General features: G+C 33.3%; 1 protein-coding gene across 1 annotated transcript in view; it reads left to right on the forward strand.

Annotated features, from left to right (window-relative positions):
- Positions 1-20,867, forward strand: part of HCN1 (hyperpolarization activated cyclic nucleotide gated potassium channel 1) — a 403,649-nt gene that overhangs the window by 202,924 nt on the left and 179,858 nt on the right. Inside the window, exon 3 of the mRNA XM_027604233.2 lies at positions 13,324-13,485. Within this exon, the coding sequence (XP_027460034.1) occupies positions 13,324-13,485 (162 nt within the window). The remainder of the gene's footprint in view (positions 1-13,323; positions 13,486-20,867) is intronic.

A 20,867-nucleotide genomic window follows, 5' to 3' on the forward strand; every position in this document is an offset into this window, starting at 1 on the left:
AGCCACCTCAAACAATTAAAAAATAAAACAGTTTAGTGAGGCAATGAAAAATAAAAACTAGAAAGGGATAAAGATGTCATCAGAGAGGTAAATTTTGGTAATTAAAAGCTTGAATAAAGATAAGTGCCAATGATGACAATGTCTATATGGACATGTAACCAGGGTGTAACAAAGGATGACAGATATTCTAGAATTAATGAATACCAAAATTACAAACAAAATTTTTTGTAAATAATAAGGATTCTCTTTCATTATGGGTACATAATAAGGATTCTCTTCAGTCAGAGTATCTGTTCTATTATCATGCACACAAAAAGAGAATTTGAAAAAAATATGTAATAATCCCGAAGGTCCCCATTTAATAAAATGGGCCACCTGTTTTCAAACTAGGAACTCCTTTCTTTGTTTCCTCCTTCCTTCCCCCTTCATCACCTCCTTCTTTCCTTCCTTCTTTCCTTCCTTCCTTCCTTTCATCCTTCCTTCCTTCATTCTTTTATTCTTTCCTCTCTTGTTCATATTCTTATATTTTATAAACATGTTAAGTACATGCCATGTGTACATGCCTTGACCTCCAGGGGTTTACAATCTAGTGAGGACACAGACATATAAACACACAATTATAGTCAAGTATAAAGCATTTTTATAGAGTTATGGACCAGGTCCCATGAGAGGAAACTCTTAATTATCTCCCTAGAGAAGTCAAGTAAGCCTTTCCTGAGGAATCTATGTTTGAGCCAAGTTTTGAAATATGAGTAAGAAAGTCGTCAGTCAGAAAAGGGATAGGATGGAAGGCCTTGTACCGGGAGAGAATAGTATGTAAACAGATACAGGCTCTGATCAGTCATGTTGTATAAAGCATACTATGCAAGTTTGGTCTGCCTCCGTCATGGAATACCAATAGAGGAGATATGATAGATGATGGGAAAGTACTGGATGGAGGGCAAATCACAGGGGCTTTTTATACTAGGCTCAAGAGTTTGGACATCATGAAGATTCTTTGGACCTCTAACAAAAGTTCAAGCAGAGAACTAACATGATCAAGTTTGAATTGTAAAATGATAATTCTTGATGCCAAGTAGACTGTATTTCCAAAGAAGGTGAGACTGGAGGTTGGAGATATGAGATGATAATGTTGAAAAAATAATGACAGACACAAATTAATTTATGAATTAAATCAGTTACAACCAGGACCAACATAATTTTAGGAACAGGATAGGGATTTGACAAAGTGATTCTAAGTTTATTTTTAAATACAAGTGTGTGAAACAAAAACTATAAAGAGAATTATTGAGGGAGGGTAACTTGGAGGTTGGAAATTATACTGCAAAGTTAAACTAGTTTAAGAATGACTTATTGGCAATTGAATAGATCAACAGCTCATTGGAACAAATCAGTTATCCCAGAAAGAATGTGTAGCTATGAATTTGAGTTATAGAAGTCCTTTTATAATGGGGTTGACAATTCAAACAATTGGGAAGAAAATAAATGGTTTCTGGTTGAGGAAAACAGATTAAGACACGATATGTGGGCATTTTGTCTCTCCTAAGACTCCAGCACAATGAAAGAAACCAAGTGAAAAAAAGAACGCATCTATAAAACAGAAGGGAACAAGAACAAGGAACTCTTATGGAGATGAGAAAATTCTCAAAATTTTTACAAGATTCAAAATGAAAGGGAGTGGGGTGAGGGATAACACACAGAGAGAAAATCAGACCCTGCAATATGCTACAAAAGGGTCTGCAAAAGAAGTAAGAACCAGTCTGTATTGTGAACTGTGGAAACATTTGGATTTAGAGTCAGAAGGCCTAAGGCAGAACATAACTGAGCAGTAGTGCTGAACACAGTAAGGGTGCTGAATTTAAGGTCAGTATGACAACTGCACAAATCATTACTTATAACCCACCTCTCACACCCTGCACATACATACATACATGGAATTTGGGCAGTTTCATGTATCCCCAGGTAAAACTCTTCATCTTTTCACTGAGGAAATTAAACCCATATTTGGGGTAAGATACAGTTTCACTAGATGCTGGAAGGAATGGAGACAAGTCATCAAATATCTGTGAGCAAATGAATTCTATATCCAGACAAGCTGTTGTTAAAGGAGTAAGAGAGAAAGATATCTTACACATGTCCCGACTTTCCTAACCATACCCCTCCACGAAAAAGCTATAAACTGAGGTTAAGTGTGGCTACTGTAAGATGTGTTAAAAGGAGCAACAATTCTGATGACTGTGCAGCAGGTCTAGAGACAAATAAGTCCTTCTTAAAACAGGTGGGTGGATTCTGGAGAAGAAAGCATTTACATGAGTATGTGGTGGAGATGATGCTAGGAGCACCGAAGAATCCAGTGCCTACCATTATTCTGCACAGAGCCAATATTGATAAGTGATTTCTGGTGATAAGAAAAATCAAATGTATACCAAAAAAGCATATTACTTTTAAGGGTCTTTCCACATAGAGCAGTTTATATAATTCTTATAATGATTCTGATACTTAAGTATTTTCAACACTTCAGGTGGTCTGGCAAGTATCTTGATGCACTATTATCTGAATTGATGAAGCCTTGTAACGCATATGTGGTTCTGGAAAGTGCCCAACTAGTATCTGAAATCATGCCATTTTCCAATAGATCAAATCTTACTCAAATGTTTCTTGGTTGCTAGCAACTTTGCCAACATTTGTTTATTTTTTAAGTATCTTTTGGGGAGGTTGCAATAGTAATATGTTTTTCTCACTTACTGGGTTTCTTCAAATGGCAGAATGTGTGGTTTACTCACTAAGATTTATAGCTGTGTTTTATGGCTTCATACCCAAAATCATGTACTTAGTGATTTCTTTCAGAAGGCATTTGCCAAGACAGTGACCCAGCACGATTTTTTCTTCCAGAGCAACTCTGACACAAATCCACTCAAATAAATTAACATTTTTAACTTGACTAGCTCATCTGGTCAGTGTATCAAGATGATGTGCCAATGCATGAGGTAATTCTTATGGCTACTACTAAAAAACTGTGAAGAAACTTTGTTTTCATCTTAATGGCTTTTTCAGAAGCCAGCTTTCCTTCTCTTGTCTTTCCTATTGGCTTCTCTTGGAAAATGGTGCAATGAGCTGGTTTGCACACCACCTTTCTAAACTAAATGGTGAGTAGAGGCTGGGGATGTTGAGAAAGATATCATGAAAGTAATTTAAATATAATGGCCTCTATCACATTTTATTTTACCACATATTTATATTACCACTAATCTTATTATTACATTTTTATTTTATTTGTTTTATAAACAAAGGTTTAGGGAAATTACTTACATAAGTCAGTGTTTTACTGCTGGTTTATCTTCCATTTGGGGTGTGTGTGTGTGTGTGTGTGTGTGTGTGTGTGTGTGAGATTGGCTTCCCTTTGTTTTCACTTTTTAAAATTGTACTTTTTCAGTCCTGAAGTAAAGGGTATTATGGAATTTTACACATACAATGTACTTTAGAGGTCATTTGCTCCAACTCCTTTCTTTTAGTTGAAAAGCTAAGGCAAATTTTTGGAAACTGATTAACGCCAAGTCTACTAACTAGAACTCCAGTTCCCTGGTTTCACATTATGCATTTCTCCAATAAGTATTTTTTTTTAAGTTCTTACATTGCAAAAACTGTTGTTCAGTGGTTTATAAATTTTATGTTAACCTTGTTATTTATCTCTAAGATTGGCAAAATAATCGCTCAAAGTTTTGAAAAAATATATTGTGTACCTAGCAGCTTAATGTTCCATGCAAATATATCTATGTCCAAATTTTAAAGGTTTTACCATACCACAAACACTACAATCTTTAATATTTTAGGCCAAAAAATTGGTTGAGATGCCAAACATTAATTATCACTTGTCAATTTAAGAAAGTTCATGAATGTGAAACCAAGAATATTGGAGTCAATTTTTTTTCTCACAGAACTTATAGAAAATAGAAGACATAATAATGCATAATATCATATAGGGCATACTTAAAAATATATTCACAAGAGACCACCAAAATATATTATGCATTTTATACATGCCTCAGGGATAGTTTAATAATATTTGATTAACTGAGGATTTAATACAAGAATTCTTTCTGGATGATATATCTGAATGGACTGGAAATATATGTGATATTCTTATTTGGTGATTTCAAAGCTGTTCATTAGCTATGTACTGACTATGTAATAATATAATTACTATATATAATATCAGCAAGATACTGTCTAGGAAAACAATTTACAGAGTATATAAAATGAGTTTAAACATCCTCTACTTTGTTTGCTTTTATAATTTAGTCACTAGAGCTTGTACACTGAAGTGGTCTTTTCTGTTTTAAAAATGTTCACCACTTAGATGAATTTTAAAATACAAATTAATGAGATGAAGTCTCCAAAGTAAAATATCTTCTTACAAAGATTAAGTACATTTCTCCACTCCATTGTATGGTCTTTTTTTGCCCTTCAAAAAGCACGAATCCATGTGATTGGTTTCATATGCTTAGGAAATGAACTGATAACAAAAACAAGAATAATTTTACTATTTGTAGCTCAAAATGTAGAGACAACTAAATTTGTACATATTAGAGTGTGTAACGTATTACAAATCTGGTGAGACCACAGCTACACAAAAGAGAAGAGTGAGAAAATGATTGACATGAAACTGTAAAGATATAAATGAGACTATTATTAGTGCTATGTTATTTCTAACATGAATTATTCCCCAGTCCTCTCCAAAAACCATACTGTTATGGAAATATCATTTGAAATTCAGTCACAAGAGCTACAAAATTCACTGAATACCGCTAATGTGGTTATTAGTTTGATTTTTCACCCTCTTTCTCTACACACACACACACACACACACACACACACACACATTTATGTAGCCACTTATGATTGTTTAATTGAATATCATTTTTACTGTGTACTAGATAATAAAAAGAGAATGTTAACTTTTTATTTAAAAAATAAAATTTTCATTTTGAATTTTCAAGATTTTTAAAAAGTCTAGAAAAAATGTATTAAATTTCATTAAATCAGTATCTTAGTACTAACTTTATCCTGAAATGAAGTGTATCTAATAAGCATGAAATAGCCTTCCCACAATCATTATTAAAATAAGGTGCAAATATCCATCATAAAATATTTGTTTTTACTTTCCTCATTTAAATATTTCAGTATGTATCGTACATATGTATATATTGTCTACACTTATAGCAATTTGAAGTTTGTTATAGAAGAATAGACAATGATCTTAAATTGTTTAATTTTAATTAATTTCATTTTTTCCATAGTACTAGTCCATCAAACTCACTTCTTAATAGAACCATTTTCAATATTCATTTGCAATTTGATTTTCCCAGTGTGTAAGCTACTTCCTAAAGTAAATTAAGCACATGAGGGGGTTATGCTTGCTCTTTTGTTTTTCTAGGACACAGTCCAATAAATAGATGCTCTGTTATACAACATAGTCCTCACATAAGTTAAAAAGACGTACTCTTTTTTACCTAAGGAATTTTTGAAATGCAAAGATGTAGCTATATTCAGTTAACAAAATGTAACCTATCATAAGCACTTTTGTTTCTGACCTATTCCCAGTCACAGCTGATAATGATTTGAAATTCAAAGGAAAATGAACAAGCTTAGTAGAAGTGCTTTATCTCTGTGAGGTACTCTTTAGCACTGACCCATTTATGAAAATTCACTGTTAGTTGAATAACCTCTGTGGGGGAATAAAGATTTGCTGAGTGTCAACTCTATACCACCAGGCGTTGTGTTTCCCAGTTTTCCAAGTTTATACCTTTTATAGTTTACACTATAACTGTTTCCTATCATTGTTTCCTACCAAAAATCTTCAAAGAATCCATACTACAATTTTACCATTTTTTGTTTCTTTAATAGCTCATGCTCTTTGATTTTTTGCAGACTAGTAAAGCTAAACAAGGAGCAATTTAAAAAAAGAGAGAGAGAAATTTTGCATAAAGATTTACTTTTTTAAATGTTTAGGTATATGCAATTAGGATCTTATATAAAGATATGTATAATTAGAAATAGATGATATACAATACAATGGCAAAGTAAGGAAAAAGCCATATTGTCTAAATAATTGTCAAAGCAAAAGATGTGTGACAATTTTTTTACAACAAAAATATCTAAAATTGATTTTTTAAATTTTATACATATATATATGTTTATTAAAGAAATATGTGGACATGACCAAAGTAACACACGCACAAGCACCTATATATTTTAATAGTCATGATTGATAACTAGTACATTCTATTCTGTAAATATATAGTTGTTATGACCACAGCAGAACTGTTTAGTTTTACTGCAGAGTCATGTGATGAGACATATTCTTCTCTGTGCCACTTCAAAAAGAATGCTCAGATAGATTATATTTTTTCTTAAGTTTCAATTTCCCATTTGGGAAGATGAAGTCAGCCTTAAATATCTTTATACTCCTTTCATCTATGGAGAAAGGGGAGGGGGACAGAGGCACAGAGTAGCTATGACACATATGTCCTTCAGGAAATCAGATTTTGCACCAGATGGTAATTTTCACATGTAACCGAGAAAAGAAAACCACTTTACCCACTAAAGGTGGGTGAAGGCAGGCCAGCTCTCTCTGTCTCAAAATTCCAGGGAGGAAAGTTTTTTTGAGAAGCCAAACTGGAAAGACTATAAAGGGGGAAAAAAAGGAAAGAAAAGAATTAGGTAAGTACCTAGGAAATGAAGATTCTTTTTCAATTTGAGGTGTTTTTGAGGAAATAAAAAATTTTATTATTTTTGAATATTTGGGGTAAAGCTAGTGTAGAAGTTAACAATTTTGAAGAAAAAATAATCAAATAATTATAGTAATTTGATATTGCCAACCATATCCAAGAACACAAGCAATAGGCTTGTATTACATGTGTTACAGGGTTTTTTTTAAATTTCATTTTTATATTAATTCATATTTTACTGTACTTTACAAAAGTATCTGTCCACAATGGTTGGGAAGAGAGTTGGTTTTCCCCATAGACTGAGCAGCTAATTATTTAGATTCCTGGAGGAGAAAAAAGTTTAGAATAATATCAAAAATTGGTAGAGATTTGTTTTTAATAAAAGACATGCCTTCTTTTGATACTAGGAAAAGGCCAGTAAGAAAAGCTGCAGATATGTTTGTTTGAAGTTAGAAGGGGTCAGAGTCAAGAGGATCCAAACATAAGAATGTGTTTCCTCTGAAAAAGGTAAAATCTTCATCTGAAACTGAGTAGGATAGTCATGAGCTTTGGGGAAGTAGGAAGAGAGGAAAAAATATAGGATGAGTGGTGTTAGGAATAAGGAAATGAATAGACCATAGACAAAGGTCTCAAATAAGGTTGCTTTTTAAAAATAATTTTTTTTAGTAGCCACAATCTAGTTTCCTCTCCAGTAATCTTCAGTAGCTCAGGTATAGAAAGTAGCTGTTTTAATTAATCAGCAGTTGACATTTTGCAAAGAAAAAGTAATGGAAGAATACAGAGTCCTCTAATAAATGGAGATGTGCTGAGGGTGGAGATTGAGAGCTTGTTCTATGTAGAAATGAGAGAAAGTTATGAGGGGAATAGCCAAATGGAATGAATGGAATGAGCACTGAAGAGAAGCCTTTTTTTTTTTTTTTTAATACAGCTGGACAAATACTTGCCTGAAAGCAGCAAAGGCAAGTGAGGTAAATGAGAGGAAAATGAGGCTGCTGCCATCAGAACCCAAGGCTTATGAAGTACAAAAGAATTGAACCAACTCTGAGAAAGCTACCAGGGAAGCTGAGGCTTTGAGAGAGGGTGAGGGAGACTCCTCCATTTCAGGAAAAGCAGAGGAGAGGAAGAATGTGACGAAGAGGCTGAGGGTATAGGAGAGTTAATTGATGACGAAGGGGCAGTTTGGGAAGGACAAGGGAAAGAAAAATCCAGGAAGATAGCACTTAACAGCATGAGAATTGGACAATAGGTGAGCGAAATTGTGGAGTGAATGATTGTACCTTGACTCTTTACGGAGGCTGAGATGAGAGACCCAGATGGTTGACTTTTCTGAAGGCTGTGGGCCGGCCATTCTGAGTGAGATCCTAGATAGAATAGGGGCTGCAGTCACTGGTCAGTGTTCAAAGAGATTATCAAGAAGAGTGATCTTCTGTCATAGATCAAGTAAAACTTTCAACACTTTGTACCAAAAGCATGGTAAGAGAACCTGGATCATTTTCAAGCTAAGAATTGCAGGAGTTGCAGCAGTGCTCTTAAACATTGGGCTAGTAGACTAAGACTACTACACATTCACTCCTTAGATAACATGGTGGCTGTGAAACAGACTGAGTTGGTAAATGTTTGTTTTCTTATATTCTATGTCAACATGGCATATAGACAGTCCATACAAAAGATAATTGAATTTATGCAGGTGCAGGTTTATAAAGAGAAACAAAAAAGAGAAACAAAGGTACCTAGCCTTGCTTTATACCTTAAAAATAAGAATGTCATTTGTCAGAAGAACTCTTTCTGACCCATTTGATTCATTTAATGTTACTTTGATAAGAATTTTAAATTATATTTGAAGCCTTGAATCACTATTGAGATCATAGAAGATACCTAGACTTTGAGTGATCCCTGTTCATGAAGCCAAAGACTAGGGACAGATCAACGCATGCTATGAAAGGTTTTAAACTACTTTCAACAGTTTTTGTGGTTAGGTAAAACATAGTACACCAAATAGTTAAAGAGAGTTAAGGCCCACTGATCATAATCATTCTATTAGATTGAAAAACCTCTGAATCCAGTTTATCAAGGAAGACTATAGACATGTTTTGAAAGAACTCAGCTAATTTATGGATCCTGCCATACAGCACACTTTGGAATTTAACCTTTCAAAAACAGGGTGGAATATACAAAAAAATCATGGTAAACAATTTTGCAAATAGTAGGGTGGAATTGGGGATTCTGAATCAAATTATCTTAGAGCGTTCTTCAGTTTTGGAGAGTTAGTTAGCTATCCTCTCTGGAGTCATTAAACTCCAACTGGGCAGAATTCTAGAACTATAATATTATAAAAAGACTTCAGAGAGAATTTCAGAGAGAAAAACCAGAGCTTTCTTTTCATTGAAGTCAAATGAAAAACACAGTGTTCTGAGCTGGACAAATGCAAAGTACAGTGCCTTCCACTGGCATATTTTGTAGTCTGGTTTTTGATGAAAATAAAATTAAAGAGCTGCTTTAGAAACTTATCCTAATTCTGTGTTTTTGTTTTTGTTTTTTATTCAGTTGACTTTTATAAGTACCACTTAGCAGCATATTGAGAGTGGGTCAGAGCAACCTGTCTTTCTGCTACCCATACTCTGAGCCGTCAAATCAGGTTTCAAGTCAAGTCAGATTACTTGGAAGGTAGAAAATGATAGAGTTATCTTCTTTAAATTCCCTGGTTTAAAACATAAAAACAAAACCTTCATATTGTTAAGATCATAAAAAGTACTTGGGCTATTATTATTAAATCCCTACAACATTTTCATTCATTCATTTAACAATTTATTGAGGGTCATATATGGTGCCATTTTGTGTGTGGGGGGTTGTGTGGAGTAGCTTTAAGATAATTGATTTAGATGGGAATTTATCACTCAAGGATATCTATCTTGTAGATGGGAAAAAAAAACTCAAAAATATTAATCAATGGTATTAGCTGCTTGATCCGAAAGTTGAGTAAAGTCATACTTGGATTTATCCTACAAGCTGCCCTTAGACGATAAAAAGTTGTGGCTATGCATTAATTGGATCAGATTTTTCCTTCTTTGGTTAATGTGTCTATCTATAGATGTATGTGCTCCATAAGGGAATAATTTTCTTATTCTAAATCTTCTGTGAACAAGGTTTTAACAGAGCCTTCAATAGTCTCAGCAACCAATGAGACGATTATACCTACCAGCATGTCTTAATTAATAAGAGCTCAAGAGACAATCAGTTTGGGCCTAAGCACTCCATACATTCAGGTATATATCAAAAGTTAAACTACGTACACTATAATGTTCTTTGGTCAGATAAATAAATTGAGATGGAGATACACTGATTTGACTATTTGAAATTAACCTCTGGTATTGACCAGTGTCAGGGCAGGCAACTTGCTCATGCCTCTTCCAAAGCTGGATTTTGGGATAGCTCCAAAAAGTAAAATTACTTTTGAACACAGAATGTTAAAGACCAAAAAGGGAGACTGCTCCCGAGCATTGTCTATATAGCAGAGTTAGTACATAAATCTAGCGCTACTACTGTATACTATGAGGTTGGAAATAGAAATAAGATAGAGAATAGGTTTAATTCTACAGCTTATCTTGTTACAGTAGGAGTTCAGTAACCACATGGAAGCAAAAGGAGATAAAAAATGTATTCCTACTATGTTATGAAAGGCCTTATATCACCATTAACTTCCTTTATGAAAATGGTGGTTATGCTTCTTTGGAAAATATTTCAGAAATAATAGGATTTTCTTAAAAGAATTGTTGAATTACAGCATGTGCAATCAGTTACTGTAAATAAGCTCTTAAAATCCCACAAAAAGAATCTAATTGCTGACAAAGAAAGTGGAAAAGCCATAAAAGTCATGTATTAAGAACAAGACCTAGTTCTCTATAACATCCCAGCTCTAAAGTCTCATAATTGCATGGTTGCCCACATGCTTATAATTTATAGACTTTGGCAGAGAGTTTCAGATATTGTTTACTTCAGACAATCAGGTTGAAACGTGATTAGTTCCTTGTTTGATCCACAAGCTTGTATTCTGCAACTTTACTCAATTTCACAGCAATGCAACACTTACTTTGTGTAAGTATTGAACATATTGAACCATTTTGTCAGGAAATACTTAGATAAAAATTTATAGGGTTCTAGTACTAAAGAAAAATGTTAAACTCCATGTTGATTTTATTTTCCTACTTTAATAGTAGAAAGCTTTTTAAATTACATTTTATTTTATTACATTTAATGAGAAATTATTGATGACATTTTTGGTATGATTTCTATTTACAAATTTAGTGACCATGAAATATCAGAGGGAATAACATCAAAAGGACTTATCTGTAGGTTTGCCAAATACAAAACAAAATTAAAAAATAATTTAGAGGCAGGTGACCTGGGTAGCTCAGTCCATTCAGCATCTGCCTTCTGCTCCGAAAGTGATCCCAGACAGAGTCCTGGGATCAAACCCCGCGTTGGGCTCCCTGCTCGGTGGGGAGCCTGCTTCTCCCTCTCCCTCTGTTCATCCCCCCTGTTCATGATTGCTCTCTCTCTAAAATAAATAAAATCTTTTAAAAAATTACTTAGAGGAAAATAAAATTCTCAATTCTTTTAAAAATTAATTGTTCTGTGTATAGCTGTCTGAATATAAAAATAAATCATCTGTTGCCTTTAAAATCTAGGATCCCAATCTTACCTTTAAAAGGAATTCAGAACAGTGTGTACTTTCCCACAAAGAAAGTGGGAACTGCTCACTACTGTGTCAAAAAGGAATGTGGTTTAAAGAAAGAATTAATGCCTAATAGAAATGTATCAAAGTGAAAAATATTTAATTAAAAACAGATTTGGTGATTTTATAAAAGCAAAACCTCAGCTGTCCTGTCATTTTGCCTCTACATACATTAGTATGTACCTCTTAAGAATTATAGATATTTCCTTACAAAGATATATTTAATAAATCAAAGTGTAAAATTTGTGGGTTTTCTTTTCCATTTCTCAGATAATTTCTCAGTACATGGTGTCCTCATTACTTCAAGAATAGACCATTCTTTGGTAAATTATTCAAATGTGATTCTAAATATTTCAAGGTGTTGTTTCTTTGTGTATTTATGCATATTTATTAATTTTATTAACTCAGTAGCCTTTTAACAATTAGGAAATAAAGTTTATTCTAGAATGTAGGTCTGCTCCCAAGTGGGTTTTGTTATTCTAGAATAGGTAAAATAAAAGCAGAAATATTAGTAGTAGAGAGTGATATAATATATAAGCTGCTAAAGAAAGGGTTCAGGTTCTGGTTTTATTTCTTGTAATAACTGGATGGATGAAAAGTCATAGATATCAAGCTATATGTAAGTTTATACTTCCAAAATTCTGATAGATATTGATTTGTCATAATTTCTGTGCTTTCTGAAATATCTTCCCTGTCATATTGGATTTCATGAAAATATAAACGAAAAAGTTTCACGGGAAAGGGAAATAACAATTTTAATTTTTAAAAAGTGTGGCACAATTGTTTTTCAACCAAATTCAGAGAACTTTTTATCTCAAAGGCCACTATTCATGTTCAATATACACAATAAAAGGAGTACCTACACTCATATAGCTATAAATTCACTGTACTTAAATCTCAATATTATTTTATATTTTGAAATTATTCTGTTTTTGCTAATGATTTTCAGTCTTTGTGGGGTTTTTTTTCAGTCTTTGTGGGTTTTGTTTGTTTTTTGGTACTTCAACAAATCTATTTTTTTTCTTATTTACCTTTTTTTTCAACAAATCTATTAATTTAAGAAGGGATGAGAAACAGAGAAGAAGGTCAAATCTGTTAACTTGTTTTAGAGCAACATTGCTGAAATGTGCAGAAGGACAGTAAATGAAAACTATCGGCAAAACCAATGATCTTTAAAACAGGACCCACGCATTTAATGCAGTTATGTTATCTCTGTTGTTTGTGGAGAACCCACAGTTGGTGGTAGTACTCAAAGGGCAGAGTGCCAGCCTATGTAAAGATCAAGAAATGTCATCTCTGTTTCTATTTGTAAAAGTTCTTCCCATACTTTTTTTATTTGTCTATTTGACAGAGAGAGACATAAAGCAGTAACACAAGCAGGGGGAGTGGGAGAGGGAGAGGCAGGCTTCCCACAGAGCAGGGAGCCCGATGCGGGGCTCAATCCCAGGACCCTGGGACCATGACCTGAGCCGAAGGCAGACGCTTAACAACTGATCCACCCAGGCGCCCCAAGTTCTTCCCATATTTTTATGAAATCAGTAGTTACACTGCATAATGTCAATGTCTACTGACATTGGGAGTATTCTTGACTTTATTTTTTTTAAAGATTTTATTTATTTATTTGAGAGAGAGGGAATGAGAGATAGAGAGCATGAGAGGGAAGCGGGTCAGAGGGAGAAGCAGACTCCCTGCTGAGCAGGGAGCCCGATGCGGGACTCGATCCTGGGACCCCAGGATCATGACCTGAGCCGAAGGCAGTTGCTTAACCAACTGAGGCACCCAGGCGCCCGAGGGGTATTCTTGACTTTAAAGGAAAATGATGATAAGCATTAATAAGAATTGATTTTATGTTTTGGCTGACAGATTTTCCACATGACATATGACCTTGCCAGTGCAGTGGTGAGAATTTTTAACCTCATCGGCATGATGCTGCTGCTATGCCACTGGGATGGCTGTCTTCAGTTCCTAGTCCCACTCCTGCAGGATTTCCCACCAGACTGCTGGGTGTCTCTGAACGAAATGGTTGTAAGTAATTCGTATTCTTTTACACTCTGCATAACCAATGTTTTGCCAAAAAGTTCTAAGTGTTTATGTTCGAATGATCTAATTTCTTCTTTGTAAATGTTTAGAGAAAACTTAATTTTGCTTTCATGGATGTAAAATCAAATGTTGTGTTGTTTTTTCTACAACTACATTTCATTTACATAAAATGTTTCTGGGGACATATATGTTAAGGATTTATTTTGAGGTGTCTTACTCTGTGTATATTGAAGACATATTTTATTTCAAAGCTACATGTACACTCACAGGTACGTATAATCATGTTACAATCATGGTACAACATTCATGGTACAATGTTCTTCCAAAACTGCCTACTGCTTAGAGTAACTCCTTTCTTTCAACTTGATTTGGCATTAACTATGCTTAAGACATGTAATTCTAGGTGGTGTTTAAACATGCAGAGACATGTACATCAGTATAAATGCAATGAGATTTGATGTACATGGTATTTCAGATAGTACTTTTTGCTAGGGAAGACAAAGAAAGCTTCATGGAAAAGGTAAAGACTTTATTTACTTTTAATTTTTAATTTTTTAAATGTGAGTATAGTTGACACATAATGTTACATTAGTTTCAGGTGTACACCTTACCCTGAAAGATATTTAAATATTTAAAATTTGTGAAATATAAGTTTGAAATATATAATTAAGTATATTCATAGCCACATTTAATTTTAAGAACATAAGTTTTAAAAAAGAACATGTGTTTTGATCTATATTGTACAATACTTACAAAGATATTGAAACAATAGTAAACAATGGAAGATAAATTTTATGAGACTCTCACAAAATTTTAATTTTGGCATAAGTCAAATGCCCTCTTTCTTCCCAAAATGTTCCATATTAATTTCTGGGCTTATTATTGTAGAAATGATATGAACATCTTAAGAACGTATATTTTTTTCTTCTAATAACGAGAGCTCAGGCTTTATATTTTAAGAAAAGAGTTTACATTACATGTTAAGAAGTCTGGTCTTTCTTTTCTTTCTTCTTGCCTACCTATTTTCCTCCCTCCTTCCCACTCTCCCTCTCCCTGCCTTCTTATTCCTTTAACTCCTTACTTTGAGACTTGATATTCACCTGGATCTCTCCTTCATTTCATTCATATCTGCTTAAATGTCGCTGCCTCACTGAAGCCGGTGTGTGACCACTCTAATACAGCACCCAAGTGGTTTATATTTTATCTGAGAAGAATTTAATAACACACACACACACACACACACACACACACACATATTTGTTATTTATATTTCTCTGTGTCCTCTACACAGAATGTCCATTCCATTAAGTCAAAGAATTTGTCTGCTTTGTTCTGTACTCTATGGTAGTGCGTAGAACAGTGCCTGATACAGTAGTTTGTTGTAATCTAGCCACTCTGTTGAAAGTCGTTTGAGAAATATTGTATTTGTGTTTCTGTACCTAAAAATCAAAGCAAGGTGCAGGTCACTTTTTGAATCTATGAAGTCTTCTTAATTATAAATCTGTCTTTTTTACTTATCACTGAAAGAAAAATTGTGAAGACATGATTAAGATATTTTGGCGGGGGTGGGAGGAAGAAAAAGCCACAGCTCTCTATTCTAGCTATGAACTGAGTGTGTAGTATAAAAACACTAACACTACTGCCGAAAGATGATTCATCACCAGCACCAACCACTATTTAAGTTCCCAAATAATTTTTGTTTTAAATTACCTTTAGGTATCTTTCAGAAAAATACGAATTGTCTTTATTTAAAAAGTAAAGGGACTATTTTGGGGTATCCATGAAGTGCATATAGTTGTGTAACTATAATATATGGGAATATACTCCTTAATATATCCAGTGCTAAGCACATTTACTGAAGAAAAATTTTAATATCTTGATCACTTTTTAAGTATGTCCACGTGTGTTCACTTTGTGTATTTGTATTTAATCTAACATAGTCAAACTTTTATTCTATCCCAATGGTATACAAAATAGCTTTCCTGAATTTGCAGGGTTTTCTTCTTGCATCTTTTTTGAGGGGCAGGTTTATTTATGAAACTGGCTCTTACTTCCTTTCACATTTATTTAACATTACTTTCATGTGTAACTTTAATGTCAAGGGTAGGAAACAGTTAAGTCTATGTTCAACTATGAAGACCAGAAATATATTGTGAGTATTAGTGATATAAAGGTGATAACCATAAAAAAGACAATTTTTGTAGCAGTAGAGAATCTCCATGGTGTCATTTGACCTTGAAGGTATCATTTTCTATCCTAGGTCTATCGAATTCTAGAAAACCTTCCATCACAGCAAAACAAAGCAAAGTGTATTTACACAATAAGGGAGTTATAAAGAAGTAAAAATCCAATATAAGAAAAAAGCACCCTTCATGTATATATCTTGCTTACTATATACAAGCCCTTGTGCTTTGAAACATGCTCTTATTTGGTCCTCATAGCAACAGAATGAGGTGAGCACTGTTATCCCCCATTTTACAGTTCAGAAATCTGAAATTTTTAGAGGTTAGTCTAATTGTTCAATAGCACAGAGGTTAGTAGATTAATAGAACCAAGATTAGTATGCCTGGCTATCCGACTCCGTAATTTCTGTTCTAAACCACATTAGAATATCTTGTGTTGCACAGATTGTAAAAATTAGTTAAGAACAGTAAAGACAAGAAACAAAACCTGTCATCACAGCACACCGTTTACAATAGAAAGACACTCAAAAATCAGCATTTGAGCTCTGACACTAAAAAGCAGCAAGACGGATATGAGATGTAGATGTAGAAAAACAAATTCAAATTGGGAAGGCAAAAAGTGAGAAGCCAGATCAGGGTAGATGCAGGACATGGTATCAGTCATTCTTAGGTATGTGCTTGACAATTCTATGATGTTTGACATTGATACAAAATAATTGATGGTAAAGATTAGGGTGTTGGGTGAATTCCTTATACCTTCCTTCTGTTTCATATTTTGCATTCTTAAATGATTTATATCCCTAAGTGTTATTTTAAATCCTCCTTAACCATATTTTCATTTATATGTGTATATTTATCTTTTTATATGTATTTTAAATCTTTCTGAAACACATTCACATTTACATCTATATCCTTATCTATATATCGCTAGCTAGTTATCCATATATGTCCTATAATGAGAAAACCAGAGTAATGCTACGACTATATCTGTAACTGGTAATTTGTTCAATATACTTATTCTTAACTGTTTCTAATCTGCAATTCATTCCATAGAAGTAGATATTGACTTGCAAAATCCAACTTAAACAGGGATTAATCTTGCTCTATATTCAATACCTTTTGTATTGAATATTTTATTCAAGAGATATTTGAATTATAGAATTCTGTCTGAATGAAAATCTTGGGTTGGTCAGATAATGTCTAATAAAATTAGTTTTGAAAATCTTGTCATTCTCATATTTTGTGCCTGTTTCTAGGTATATCACACTAGAATTATAATAGTTCATTATGAAAGTGATTAGAGGTGATGGTTTTGGTTTAAGTTATAACATGAAATACTCATTTAAAAAATCTAAGAAATAAAAATTATGATGCATCTGAACTTACATATTAATTATGACATAATTTAGGGAATAATTTTAGAGAAGAAGGATTTGCAGCTAAATAGTGCATTCCTATAGTAGTATTTCTCTATTTTTTTAAAAATATTTTATTTATTTATTTGACAGAGAGAGAGAGAGAGTACAAGCAGATGGAGCGGCAGGGAGAGGGAGAAACAGGTTCCTGCTGATCAGAGAGCCAGATGCGGGGCACTGAGCCACCCAGGCGCCCCTACAATAATGTTTCTCTAATGGAAGTCTGCAGCTTTACCCTCAGGGAGGCACAGGTTTTCTCCCAGCAGTCTTGTAAATGTATAAATATATGTTGGTGATAGTTTGAAAGGTTTCACGGTAAACATATTATGAATCTACAATCATCTGTATTCCCTAAATATGGAGTCTGGATTTGCTTTTATAGTTGAAGTGCATTGTGCCATATAAAATAATTCTCACTTATTGGCTTAATAATTAGTGATCCATTTATATCAAATGAGGGCTAAGTGACATCATATTAAATGCTGTACAGAATTTTCACCAGTCAAAATGGAGAGATGGGTTGCAAAACCAAGTTACTCATTACATAGCACACAATTGTATAGTAGTGTGTTAAACTACGTAATCTATAAAAATTAGTGCCATAAAGGCACTAAATTTACATTGTTGCAACTATTGGTTTTACCAAAACAACATTATCCATCACAATACATTTATATTAAGATATGCTTATTGATTTATTGTTTTGTTAGTGTTTGATTTGTGAAATTGTTTTAACTTTACAGGAATTAAAAGGATAAGAAATTTATATCTAGTTTTGTAGTTGTATTTGTTTCAACAATATCATAATCAAAATAATTTGAGCCACGTCTAGCTCAAAACTATAATGATCAAAATAAATATGTGCTGGGGGGGGGCTTGGGTAGAAAGAGTTGTTGATTAATATCTCCTATTTCAAGCAAATTGTTTGGGAAAAGAAAGGATTTATATTGTTTATATGCCTGTCCCCATATACAAGTAGAACATTGAAACCTAGATGATTAAATTATTCTCTATTGATATTCTAGCAAATGTATGAAGACAAAATTAAAATAGGTTCACTTTTTGTTTTACAAAGCCCAATTAACTAGTTAAGTAATGATTGAAACAATATAACCAAGATAATATAATTAAGAATTAAAAATATATCTCTCCTCTCTTGAGATCTAGCAATGTATTTTAGATTTGAAATTCTATAAATTACAAATGGTATTATTATATTACTGACTTTTTAAAAATAGAATATATTGCTTTAAAAGAATTTTTTAAAAGTTCTAACAAAAGTAACTAATTTGCTGACAAGTCACCATGTAGCTTTACAGGGGAAAAAAAAAAATGCATTCATAGCTCCTATAAGTTATAATAACAAAGTAGGTCAGTAGCCTGCTGAGTGTTGTGATTCTCCTTTGCCATCCTGTTTCTTCCTATTAGGAGAGCCAGCCTGGTGACTGCTGTCTATTGGATAGAAACACAACCTAATCGCAAAAATGAAACAGTTCACATACTGTCTTGTTCCTTATCAGACATGTATTCTTTTATGGGAATGAACATATGGAAATAAATCTTAATCTGGTATTTTGTTTTCAAATGACATGTGCATTTCAGAAAATCTTTAAAATGAATTACGGTTCCATAATAGAGAAGATAAAGGATATTACTTATACATTGTCTATGGCTATGTTAAGTTGCTCTATCAGTAAGACCAGTCCCTAAGTTGCAAACATGGTTGTTTTTTTTTCTTATATAGCCTTTCTCTTAAATTTTCACCAAGGAATGGTTAGAAGCACCATTCATTAAATTACCTTATCTAACAAGAGATACCGATTAAAATTGGGGAAAGATACAAAATACCTTGCAGTCCAATATTTTCTCCAAATATGAGTGTTATGAAAACTTTCATGAATATAGAACAAAAGTACACGTATCCCATTATTTCATCTATTCTGAATGAAATGAAAACACATTCATTCCCATTTTACAGATGAAAAATCTGACTCAGAGAATTATTACCTGGTTTACATGAAGTCAGAAGCAGACGGTGTGGGAGCTGGTTATGAAATCCATATTTGCCTTTGAGTCCATGCCGAACTTACCATGGTATTCTAGTTCATGGATCCCAAAGAACTTCAGCCATTATCAGTTTTTAATTCATGTTAACAGAGAGCAACTATATATTGGTTGAGTCACTAGAAGAACTTGGAATATAGAAATATTTGAAAAACTCATTGTATTTTGTATGCATATGTTGCTTAAGTTTTCTCCTTTTACTACTGCCATAAATCCAAAAGAATCTGGTAATGAAATTATATCTTCCCACTTACTCTGAATTTCTCACTTATTTAGATTTCACATGAGAAATTATTGTTTTAAATTGATGGAGGTTGGAATAAAATGGTAACATTGTTTTCAACCTGGGAATCAGTGGAATAGCAGATTAATTATTTCTCCTGTATTAGTTCATGTACAGATATATGGACATGAGGCAATTCATATGAATGTCCCCTCTTTCCAAAGAGATCAAGGTTTTATCTCTCTCTTTTACAGAATATAGAGACTTGCATAGACCTGAACTATCTAGGTTATATCACCTATATTCAGATAATGTTCTGGACAAGATATATAGTCACTTCCCAGAGTGGAGGGCTTTCTACAGTTTTCTTTTTTTGCATCCCATTTCGTCTTTTTTTTCCCTCCTCCCACTACCACTGACCTAAATATGCTACCCCAGAATATGTTGCAGAATAAGAGGTGACATGAAGAAAGCCACGTGATAAGTGACGGGTGTAAAAAAAGAATAACAAGAACATTTTCTATATCTTAGCATGAACATTTTCACAGTCCCATTATATACCTCTTTGTTTTTGAGAAGTATTTTGTTGTTTTTAAAAGATGTAATATATTCTGGGAATGAGTAATTCTATGAAAAAAATTGAACTTGGCTTCTGAATCTTTATTTCAGTCATTTTACATATATTCTTACAACATGCCAACGAATGTAGGCAAGTTATCAGATAAGAGCTTAAAAATATGTACTAGAATCATTGGCTGGCCTTCTCTATGCTTTGAGGCTATAGCAATGGGTCCAATGTGACCAACATTTAAATACTCTTCTGATATTAGTAGCCAGGTGCCTCAGAAACATGGCTCCACAGAAACAAGAGTTAATTAACCCCTGATTCTGTTGTACAAACTGCTATCTCATACCCCATGCAGAGAGATATGAGTCCCTCCATCTGTGGACTGTAAACACTTATTCTAATTGTATAAGCTTGATAATAATGAAAAATTAGGAGACTTTAAGAATTTGCCATCTTGTTTTTGTAAGTCATAAAAAGATATATAATAACGAACCATAATATATTCTCTATATTCCATTAGCATTGTTCTAGGGCATATCATAAATTTAACAAAAATTTTTCTCTAAATATATTCTTAGGATAGAAATAAATATGAATTAAAATGTTTACCTATAATGTCCACCAAAGTAACTGATGTATATATACAGAGCATCTGTTAGGCTTCACCGTTGTGATCAATATCATAATCTGAGATCCTAATTCCTGCGAGTTAGGAAAGGACTTCCATTAGAAAAATCTTTAATTTCAATTGTATTAAAATGAGGACATAATTCAGTTAGACCATCTCAATTTGCCACAAACTCTGTTTTTTGTCCTTTAGATAATTTTTAAAAAATTCTTGCATTTGTTCTAGGGTCAGCCATTGATTCAAATTTTTAATAATTTACTTAGTTAAATGAAACTTTAAGATGATT

This window comes from Zalophus californianus, chromosome 5 (assembly GCF_009762305.2).
Source record: "Zalophus californianus isolate mZalCal1 chromosome 5, mZalCal1.pri.v2, whole genome shotgun sequence".
Classification (NCBI taxonomy): domain Eukaryota; kingdom Metazoa; phylum Chordata; class Mammalia; order Carnivora; family Otariidae; genus Zalophus; species Zalophus californianus.